Source organism: Eurypyga helias, unplaced genomic scaffold, assembly GCF_000690775.1.
Source record: "Eurypyga helias isolate BGI_N326 unplaced genomic scaffold, ASM69077v1 scaffold15966, whole genome shotgun sequence".
NCBI lineage: Eukaryota > Metazoa > Chordata > Aves > Eurypygiformes > Eurypygidae > Eurypyga > Eurypyga helias.
In genome coordinates this window covers 9,528-20,965 of record NW_010256165.1, presented here as the reverse complement: position 1 = coordinate 20,965, position 11,438 = coordinate 9,528, and the positions used below count along the sequence as shown (strand labels likewise).

At 42.6% G+C, this 11,438-nt stretch overlaps 1 protein-coding gene across 1 annotated transcript; it reads left to right on the top strand.

The window, feature by feature from the left end:
- Positions 1-518: 518 nt before the first annotated feature.
- Positions 519-10,942, top strand: LRIT1 (leucine-rich repeat, immunoglobulin-like and transmembrane domains 1). Its single transcript, XM_010153578.1, has 4 exons — positions 519-693; positions 3,240-3,706; positions 7,316-7,621; positions 9,957-10,942. Exons 1-4 carry the CDS (start codon positions 572-574, stop codon positions 10,940-10,942), a joined length of 1,881 nt encoding a protein of 626 aa, XP_010151880.1. The 5' UTR covers positions 519-571.
- Positions 10,943-11,438: the final 496 nt, after the last annotated feature.

Here is an 11,438-nt window from a genome sequence, read left to right as displayed (position 1 = left end):
AGGTCAAACTAGCAGTTTTCAAAATAAAATAAAGCCTTTTAAAAATATATAGTGATACTATCAGTATTCTTGTTTTCAAAATAAAATAAAGCCTTTTGATAGTATCACTATATATTTTTAGTATTCTTGTGCAGGAGGCTTATGTTCCATTAGCATAAGAAACTGGTTTGAAGTATTTCCAGTTCCCTGTGAGGAAGTAAATCATTGCTAATTCTTGGTCAGATAACAGTTGTCTTGCCTGTGATGCAGGTCCCCCAAAAGTATGCTTGCTTTTTTCTTGCACAAGAGCCACAGATTGCCTGAGGGTGTTTTGATGGGGCTCCCTGAGAGAAGAAATGCTGTCAGTACGGTTCCAGGAAGCAATAAGCACCTCCATGAAAATAACTCAAGTCCCCATCCTTAATCCCTGCCTATCCTTTTTTATCTGATGGACTCAGCGAGGGCTGGAAGATCACAGCGTGGCTGAAAACGAAAGGGAGTTAACAAGATGTGACCAGTCAATGGATAAAACAATAGGCGAAACCCTCCACGTTGTCTAGTGCCCAGGTGTGCTCCGCATGCACAGGTAGCCATGTGGATCGCGGTGGGTTTGCTCTGCTGCCTCACGCTCGGGGGGCTGCCGCGGGCGGGCGGCTCGTGCCCGTCGCAGTGCAGCTGCGCCTTCCACAGCCTCAGCGAAGGGACGAAAGCCAGGTATGCCGATACTCTCCCGGGGGAGGATTGCCACTCTTCCTATGGGTGTCGGGGATTTTATGTCTTCTCCTCTGTAAGGATGCTCGGAGGAGAAAATATTGCGTCCAGACTTCGTGTCCGTTATTTTTCCAGTTGCTTTGCGCTCTAGCTTTATTTGCAGAGGATTAGCTTCTGAAAACACAGTAAGCTGATTTCAGAGAAAGCGTTTGGGCATCTCGTCTGCGAGAACAGAAGTGACATAATTACCGCCGGTGCAACAGCAAAAAAGGAATAGATTTTAAACAACGTTTTGGTTTTTTTACCCTTGTGCAGAAAAGGCTTTATTGTGCTCTACTGTTTTGTTTCTAAAGTGTAACTAGATTTGGTTTATGCTGTGGTACCAAAAACTGTAATTCCATTGCCTTAAAGAATCCTTCAGTTGGAGATTTTAGGTATAGCGATAGACTCTAGATGAGAATGAACCAACCAAACAAATAGATAATAACAACAACAATAATAATAATAAAATTAAATAATTTTCAGACTGGAAACTTTCAGTTAAGAAAGAAGACAAGACCAGAACCACATCCTTTTTTTAAATGCAACGCCATTGTACAGGCATTTCTCTGGAGGACTGTAATAAAATAGTCTTTCTGAAGGATAATCACAAAATAATGATCTGACAATGAAATACAGGCTATGTTTCTACAAGGTGTAGTTCACAGTAGAGGAGGTTTTGTGACAGAGCTAGAGTATGTGCAAAATCCTTTGGAAGAAATTTTTTTCTAGACAAGTCCATAGCACTGAAATGAAATGCTGTCCCCTACATTTTGGATCCCCATGACATAGACCTACTTTCTGATCTCTTTTATGGTGCTGTAGATTTAATACCAGAAACCTTTCCAGTAAGAAATGTGGTAGAGATGCAAATAGTCTGCAATTGTTAAAACGGAGTGCAATGGCAGGAGAGCCAATTATTGCTCCATAAATATCACAGTTCCCAGGGGAATTTCCTCTCAGTGACTGGAAAACGCTGTAGTGTTTTTTGTTAAGATACATAATAAAGCAAATATTCATTAGTCCCTTATGGAGCATAATGTCACCTTTTTTCCTGCACTATGATTCATATTTCTCACTAGGAGATTATCCTGTAGATTAAATGTTTAGTGCTCACTGACATAGTTTAGGGGACACTATGAGAAACACACTGCTTTACTGCCATAGTGTGTCTGTTATCAAACATTTTGTGCCATGTCTACACACAAAAATGTTTTATTGAAAGGTTTTCTGGATTTTTCTTATTTGATAGATTCTTCTCTTCCTCAAAATCTCCACTTTCAGCTGAGGGTGGGCAGGATTTAATGCTGCAATAAAAGTGCTGGATGAAGAGTAATGTACTATGCTTTGATTATAAATAAACAATTTAACTGTGGGCTCAAAGAACATTTAACTCTGGGAAACTTGCATGAGCAGTTCAGCGATGTTATTTGTTTTTGTTGATAGTAGAGGAATAATTGCTTTCAAAACCAATCTGGTTTTGGCAGCTTTGTAATATGCTGTTTATCAGTCAGGCAGTATGATAAGAAAATGTTACTTGACTGATCACATTACATTTCTTGCGGTATCTTGTTTAGCATGTGGAGTGGGACATGCCTACCTAACCTGTTACCTTTTACAAAGTGGCTTCGTATTTTAAGAACTTGCCTTTCTCTCCTTGCTGATAGGCAAATTAAAGTGCAGCCTGGGAGATGTATTTTGTCTCCCTTCGTTCCTCGTGGCTATCTACAGTCTCACATCTTGGCAAAGTCAAAGACACAATTTTTTGTACGAAGGCTGCAAAAATGCAGCATGGGGGTTTCATTATTTGACCTCTGGAGATTAGAAATGGGAAGGAACAATTAAGAAACATAAATCTGCCTTGCTTTTAGTGTAGTGTTTCCCAAAGAGTTAATTTCCTGCACTTTCATTCTCATAGCTGTACATGCCTGCGGTGCAGTGACTGCAACCATCTGTACGCACCTTCCAGACTATTTCCTAGTAAAGCAGAGCTTGCCGTGGTGTATTTCCAGCGAGTTGTTTGTTGACTTTCTAATCCTCATTTCACAAACTAAAGATCCTGTGCCGTATTTAATCTATATTACTTCCTGCCATCCCACACATCAGTTAGACTTCTTTCTTACGTCCTTTATTGTTCAATTTACGGATCCTTTCGTTTTAACATGCACTAGAATCCTCTGTGGTGCATGAATGTTGTCACTGCTGTGCATCATAAGTACTGTAAAAAAAAATTGAAAGTAAACAAATATCAGGAACGCTATATGGGCCAGACTCAGACTCACACCTCTCCAGGAGAGGCACAACACTGCAGCCTCTGCAGTCAAAGGGCACATATGAATTGCTGCCAATTGATGTACCTACAGTGATGATGTAGACAGCAGCAAGCGAGAAATGACAAGAAAAAGCTTGTGAAAAAAAAAAAAAGACAGAACAAAATTTCGCACTGAAATAGTCTCAAAACCTTTTCAAAACACAAGTAAGTCATGTCTCTGTGTGTGTTTCCCCACCAGGACGGTGCTGTGTAATGACCCAGAGATGACCCTCACTCCTGTGAACATCCCTGTAGACACGTCCAAGCTTCGGATTGAGAAGACAGCCATCCGCAGGGTGCCAGGAGAGGCTTTCCACGCGCTCCACAACCTGGAGTACCTCTGGATGCCCTATAACTCCCTGACCACCCTCAGTGCGATCACCTTCAAGGGCCTCCGTCGCCTGCAGGAGCTGAGGCTGGATGGGAACGACTTAATATCATTTCCCTGGGAAACCCTGGCTGACATGCCACAGCTAAGGCTTCTGGACTTGCACAACAATGAACTTACCTCAATCCCTCCGGATGCTGCTCGTTATGTCAAGAATATCACATACCTCGACCTGTCTAGCAATAAGCTGATGACTCTTCCTCAGGTCCTTATTGCCACCTGGGCCAACCTTCAGGCCGTTCCCTACTTCCCCAACGATAACTCCAAGATCATCCTAGGTAAGAGAGGGAGGTACCTGTCATTTTGCGGGGAGCACAAATGACAAAAGCCTCACATCTTATTGCAGCATTTTCACCTACTGTGGTTACCACAACAAGGACATGGCTGATGTAGCACCCCACATAAAGTGCACAAATTCATTTACATATCAACCAACTCACCTCAGGCTCCCCACGCCTGGCTTATTACACCATAAACTTCATCACTTGCTTGAATCTTTGTATCACAAACCTGGTGACTCTTGCTCAAGCCTTTTTTATTTATTGACACTGCCATTTTTGACAGAAATACAAGTATGATGAGAGCTCCACATCATTCATGTGCTCTTTTCTAATAAGTTACTATGGAATCAATCCATTTTAAACAGAATTAAATTGGAAAATGGATATTTATTATGTCCAAATTAAAGGGGAATATAAAGCCATCACTGAGTATAAGATCTGGGTCAGGACTGCCAGTTTGTCTCTTTCCAGAGCCTTGTTTGTCTGTTCACACAGAATTAAACTTCAGTCTCCCCAAAGCCACCAATGTAGTGCTGCCTTCAAGGGCAGCTATAAAGTTACAAGAATACACTTTTTCGTGACAATTCTGAGCTCACCAGAAGTATGACTTTGGGGCAATTGTCCATTTTTGTGGCAGAGAGCATATTACAGATGACTGTCTTGAATCCTCTCGGTTGCAGTGTCCCCAGATGAGGTTTCGAGCAGGTTTACTAGTTCAGGGGATTACTGTTCAGCCTTTTAGCCATCACGCACCAGTTCAAATCCACGGCAGGCTGATGATGGTTCAGAGTTGTTGCCATCTGCTGTCTTCGCTTGCTGTGAGCTGACCCAGCCATGCTGACTGTGTCTGATCTGTGTGGCGTGTGCATCTGTGTGTGTTGCTCCTACAGCCACCGATGTGAGTTCAGGCATTTGCTGATCATCTCATCAGAGACGTTGCAAGTTTTCTCTCACTCTGGGAAGCACTCGCTGCTCTTTGTTCTCTGGATAAATTTGGGGCAGTAAACATTTAAAACCAGATTGCAGTGTAAAGAGACACAAGACACTAAAAAGATTCAAACTGCCACCTATAAAGCTTTTAGTGTCTTTAGCAGATGCTGTTTAAGGTTTCATTAGCACCAGGAGAGGAGCAGGTGTTTCGTCTTCTCATTCTGCCAGATGTGGTATCAAGTTTTTTCAGCCAAATATGTCTGTTTGGGATTGCCCATTCTATTTGTAGCATGAGAAGACATTGCCTAGATCATACTCTTTTCTTTTTTTATTTTTTCAGTTACACATAAAAAAGTTATTCCATTCAATATAGATTAGGGGAGTATTTTGTCATAAAAGAACAGATAATGCCTTAATGCTCATGGCCAACCTGAGTGTTTACGTAGCCAGCGGCGCACAGGTTGCTTGTGCCAGGTTCCTAAAAAATTAAGGTAGGTGAATGAGTATATGCCAAGATTAATATGGTAATGCATAGACACTTCAGATCCCAGCTCCTATCCTGCTGACACCTGTAGGGACCAGGTATGTGAAACACATGTCCCTTGCAGGAGCAGGATGGGAGAACACAGCTGCATGTTTCTGTATCACTCTGCCCATGACTGTTGCTCATGGAGGCATAAAAAAATCCATGAATAATAGAATCAGTCCAGTCCCTTCCTTTGTCTACAGTGCATCATTGGGACTGCTCTTCAAAGTCCTTGCTTGTAGATTATTTCAAGAAGTAATTCCAGTGGTAGCTTGCTGGTTGAGAGTCTGTGCTATGGCTGCAAGCATTTGCATGTGAGGATTGCCCACGTGAGCCCACAGAACTGTGCTGGTTGCAGGGCTGCAAAGGGCTCCCTGGGGCTTCAGGGGTGCTGCAGCAACAGCTGGGCCTTCTGCCAAGGAATCTGGAATAAATACTTATCTATCTGGTGTGTGAAGTCAGAAGTAAACAGCTAGCGAAAATGCTATAAGATAACAAAGCCAAGTTCTGAAGTCTCATTCTTTATTTAGTCCCCTTAACTTTAATATATTATTTTAGAAGAACTGCCCTCCTGCCAAGGCTCACCACTTCAGACCCCCTTCCAAGCCAGGGGAGGTTCGTATACAATAGTCTCAGAAGAGATTTTTCAGCAGACTCTTTAAAACAGTTTATTTGAGGCCCCAGGGGCTTTTGACCGACCCTGTGTTTCTCTAGCAAATTCAAGCAGCCCCTTGATGCTCATGCTGCCTCAGAGTGCACCCTTTGTGCCTGTGCCAAAGCTGGGTTCTTGCTGGAAAGCCATGGCTTGCATGACTACTGCTGCAGTGAGCCAGGTGCCAGCAAGAGCGGGCACCGTACGTCAGGCAGCTGTTGTTTCTTCCTGCTAGGAATTGAGGGAGTACTAATACTCTCCACTTTCAGGCCATTGCCAGCCCTGAGCCATGTCCTTGGGCTGCCTGTGGAAAAGAGGAGGTGAAGACCCCTTGGAGGGAACAGAGCTCACTCCTGTGGCAGGCAGAAGGCCTGGGACGCCGTGCTCCTGGCTCAGGCTTCAGATGCACTCCTGGGGTTAGGTGGTATAAATATCACCAGTGCCAGTTCTGCTAGCTAAACTCATTAGAGATCATAAGCTGCCCATAGGACAGGCAAATTGGAATATTTATAAGGAGGATGACACAGATTTGCTCAGAATTCAGCAACTTCTGTTCCTGCATTTCTCTAGTTTCGATTTTGCTTTTTTAAGTACCATCTTCACAGGTCTACTTTTAATTTTTTTTGTATTTTTTCAGAATCTGAGTTAAGGGACACACACTGAGATAGCAGAAATAAGAAAAAGAGAAACATTTTGGGACTCTGAAACATGAGGCAATTCTTCAATATAGCCCTCTCTATGTGTATATCAATATAGTTATTATCTATTTATGTTCTTTTATATACCATAACCCGTATATTCTTTAATTTACTCCTTAAAACAGTTCAACTTATCAACTGTAAATTAGCATTTTGGGAAAAACAACTGGTTGCTAAAATACTGAAAATCACTTAGAATAACAGGGATGGAAAGAGAACTCTCACAGTCAAGTAGGATCACCCACCCCTATTGCAGGCCTGACAGTTGGTCTGATAAACTGGTTAATATTTTAATAATCTCTAGTGAGAAGAATTTCCTAGCCTGTCTAATGAAGAAGAGACTGCATAAGACTCTTTGTACCAAAAAATCATACACCCCAAAACAAACCCAACCTCCCTCATGGCTACTTGTTTTTTCCATCCTGGAACCAAATGCGTTTATAACAAATTCATGTTTTGCTTCTTTACATGAATTAATACTGATGTTTTAATAATATTAATAATATTGCTTGGAACTTAAAGAATATTCTTTCAGCTCCAGATCTTGAGACTCCTAAGTAAGCCATATTTTTTCGTTTCTACTAACTGGCAACTATGGGATCAAACAACCTCAGCCAACAGCAGCACGTGCTGTTGGGACCCCCACTACCCTTCCTGCATACCCCTGCGTATGCCCAGGCAGTCCTTACCGGGGCAGACCAGGAGCCCATCAGAGTTTGTTCTGCTGAAAAATAAACCCAAAAGTGGCAGAAACAAAAAGTGCTGTTGGAGTGACTTATTGCTCTGGTTTATTTTGACAGGCTTGCAAGACAACCCTTGGGTATGTGACTGCAGCCTGTATGAAATGGTGCACTTCCTAAATTTCCAGTCTCCTAACATAGCGTTCATCGAGCCCAGGCTGAAATGCTTCACCCCCCGGAGCCTCGCAGGAGTCTTCTTCAGCCAGGTGGAGCTAAGGAAGTGTCAAAGCCCCGTTGTACATACGTCCGTGGCCAAAGTAAAGACCATCCTGGGCAGCACTGTGCTACTGCGATGTGGGACAACGGGGGTGCCCATTCCTGAGCTCAGCTGGAGAAGGGCTGACGGTGCTCCACTGAATGGCACAGGTGGGTTTGGTTTAAGCTTTTCTCGTGTGCATGGAATGAATGAGGGAGGCCTGCAACTTAATTTTCTGTGGGCTGTACAGCAAACAGAAACTTCTGTAACAATAGAGCCTTCCTACTGATAAAAGACCCAAAAGAAGAAAGTAGTGCAAAATTAAGATTCGCTATAATTCAGAGTAGTGTTTAATTCACTGTAGCACTGTGATTTTCCATAGACTATTAAATTACTTACATTACTTACATAAATATTGTCAGATAAATATATACTATCGTGTGTAAAAAGTTAGTTTTGCTTTGTTTCATATCAATTCCAGTGGTGGTGAGAAAGAACCAAGAGGGTTTCTACAAGTCTGTTGGAACTGAAGAAATTAAATATGTCCAGCTGTAGCAAAAGGCTTTTTTGGGTTAGTTACTCAGTTATTCAGTCACTGAAAAGGCTTCTCACGGAATTATTTCATGGGTCTTTGAGAGTAATGATGAGCTACTATTAATCAGTTAGTAAACATACCTGTCAGAGAAATATGTGACGAGAATTCAACTGGGATTCCAGTCTGCTGTGGCAAAGTAAGAAAAGATTGCAAACACGCAATATCACTGATATATTAAAAGAGCAAAGAGTCACTGAACTGCTGAAGGATACAATACTCTAGTGACAATGCTTCCAAGAAATGGTCCCTTGGGAAAAAGCTCTGTGGGAGAAATGCTGACCAGGTCCTTATTCTGTGCTCACTCCTCTGTGGGGGGAGCCTTTGAACAACCCCTGTTTTTGTGACCGATCATGCTTTCATTTCCATTTACAAGCACAGCGAGACCCTAAATTTCGATGTTGGTCCTTTAATGTGTGGAGAATTTAGGGAAGAAACTTTTGCTGCACTCAAGGCAGTTACCCTTAGCATTTTGACCTAAAGGTTTTAAATCAGGACCTGAACCTTCATCAGGTTCAGAGAGTATTTGTCTTTCACAGCAGCAGAACCACTTGTAATAAATTTTGTTTTCTTGAGATTGGCACAAGTCATTGCTCTGCTGTGCGTGATGTGCAGGATGTAGCAGAGGTGCTCCTCATAACGATGCCTACCCATCAAGCTGTGAACATCCCTCCTGCACTTGAAAGAGAACCACAACAAAAAATAAAACAGGGAATGCTTTCCTGAAAGCATATGTTGAGTTTACTATGGGCTACAACGGAGAATTATGTATTTTGCGTCCCATTAAATCAGACTTCAGCACCTTTCAATAAAAAGTTGGCTGAAAACATACATTATTTCTCAGCAGTGGCACTTTGGTGCAAAATGCTATAATATGACTGTTTGAAATGTTGGTGTTCTGAATAGAAAGGAGTGGGAAACAGCCTACAGTATGCAGAAGTGCCGTACTAAGGCTGGTAGCTTTATGTTTTTTAATACACCTATTCAGTAAATAATTAAACTGAAAAGGTAACTTCTCCTGCCATTGTATTTCATTGACATTGCAATGTGCCCTGCTTGCCAAGGCTGAATCCTGACCCCATGAGGACTTGGGAGAGGTCTGCATCCTGTCTTACCTTTGCCTGTCAGACTTCTCCCTGGTTTACCCTTTAGTAAGAAAGGGCAGAGATAGTGTGTGCTCATCCTAAGGAGGCTGGTTAAATAATGAAGAAGGTGCTTTACCCTTCTGCATGATCCCAGCTGTTTTTTTCTGCACAAGTAGAAAAAGACAAAAAAAGCTAGTTGTAGCCTCTGGGTAGTTCAAGTGAGAAAATCAACACTCAGCTGTGTACATGTTGATCATTGGTAAAGTGATTGGACTTCCCTGTGTTTGGCACAATATAAAGCCCTGCACTAACTTAGTAGTAAAAGGGATATTATTTTTCAGTCATTTTTCTCTGTATACTTTAGACTAGTCCTTATATGGTTTTTAGAAGAAAATCTCCACTGTTTAACTAGTCTGTGACTCAGAAAACTACATCTAATGTTCAACCTGGTCGTGTTACCACCTACTCCTTCCACTCTTTTAAGTGTTGTACCTACATAAGAGCTTTTAAGCTGCCTTTTTTTTTTTTTTAATGGAACAACCTTTCCTGTTTTGTTTTCAAACTTTTTGTCAGTTGGGAGGAAATAATATCAAATGCTTTACGTATATTTGGTCTGAAGCAGTGTAAATCTCAACATAACCTAATTTTAGTGTTAACACTCTTTTCTTGGGTTTACTTTAGTTTTCTAATGTTCTTGGTCACAAAAAGAAATTACGATTCTACTGTATCGAGCAGACATTTGACTGATTGAATCTTAATGTTTTACAAAATGTGTTAATAACTCTATTGATTACTGCCTATTTATTTTACATTTTTCTTTCCTTATAGTTCACCAAGAGATTTCCAGTGATGGGATGAGCTGGTCTATTCTGGGCCTGCCTGTAGTCTCTTATCTCGACTCTGGAGAGTACATCTGTAAAGCAAAGAATTTTCTGGGGGCAACTGAGGCATTCATATCTCTCATCATCACAGACTCAGAAAGCACGGATGACCCCAACTCTAACGCCAAAGGCGCATGGAGTGGGAAGGCGAGCGGGATGGAAGCAGCTGCCTACAATGACAAGCTAGTGGCAAGGTATGTTATCACCACCTCCACCGTGCCTACGCTGGGAGGTGGAGTGGGCACCGGAGAGGACCTCCTCCTCCCAGATGTGGCACAAGATAGCAACCCCAGAAACCTGCTGGTCAGCCCGCCCACTGGTCAGCAGGAGCCAGAGCGAATTGTGAGATCCGTCAGGGTGATAGGAGACACCGACCAGAGTATCACCCTGGTCTGGAAGGCACCTCTGGCAAAGAACACGACAGTGTTCAGTGTCCTCTATGCCATCTTTGGAGAGAGAGACATGCGGCGGATCAACGTGGAGCCAGGGAAGACCAAGGTCACCATTTATGGGCTGCTGCCAAAGACCAAATACATCGTGTGCGTCTGCATGAAAGGGCTGATCCCCAGGAAGGAGCAATGCATCATATTTTCCACAGACGAAGTTGCCAGCGCAGGAGGGACTCAGAAGCTCATCAATGTTGTTGTCATCAGCGTGGCCTGTGTCATCGCTGTTCCTCTGACACTGGTGGTGTGCTGCGGGGCACTGAAAAGGCGTTGCAAAAAATGCTTTGTGCGGAAACCCAAGGAAATTCAGGAGTCCTATGTCACCTTTGAAAGCCTGTCTCCTGGGGCCAAGGCGAAAGGTGTGGAGGGAGAATATTTGACTAGACATACCCCTGATGAGTCGAACAGGCTGCTGTCCGCCCGATCCAGCGTGGACTCTGAAGCAATACCAAAGATAGAGGGGCAACCTAATGAATACTTTTGCTGATAGTAACCAGGCTGATTGTTGGCTCTCTACGTGGAAAGCAAGCGGCTGTATACATGGGACCCTGCTCCAGCACTGCAGGCCACCCTGTCAATGCTTCTGCCTCCAAAATGTTCTGGAGAAGGATGCAAAGGGATAAATGGTGCCCAAGCTTCACAGAAAAATGTTGCTCATCCCACTTGGGATTTGCTGTTTTGTACTCGGTCAAAAGCTTCTGTGATAATGGCCTCATTCTCCTGGACCACTTTTATTTTCGTAAAATGAAGCATGCACACTGAGTGTGAGGACATTAAGCAACATTTCTGAACTTGCTCTGCTTGGTGTTGTTTATTACCTGTTCTGTAATATGCTAAGTATTTTATTCTGAGCAATTTTGATGTTCTTTTGGTTGACAAACAGGGGAGTGTTTAGTAATTTTAATATAAATATCTATGAAGGTGAAGATTGAGAATCTCACCTTTTATACCCCCACGTTTGCATGAAACATGCAGCTGGATGC

Bases quoted from the DNA above. Each gene is read 5' to 3' on its own strand.
- LRIT1 (XM_010153578.1), top strand. From the start codon at position 572: ATGTGGATCGCGGTGGGTTTGCTCTGCTGCCTCACGCTCGGGGGGCTG. The intron at 694-3,239 runs GTATGCCGATAC...TTTCCCCACCAG, and splicing joins AGCGAAGGGACGAAAGCCAG to GACGGTGCTGTGTAATGACC. The intron at 7,622-9,956 runs GTGGGTTTGGTT...CTTTCCTTATAG, and splicing joins TGCTCCACTGAATGGCACAG to TTCACCAAGAGATTTCCAGT.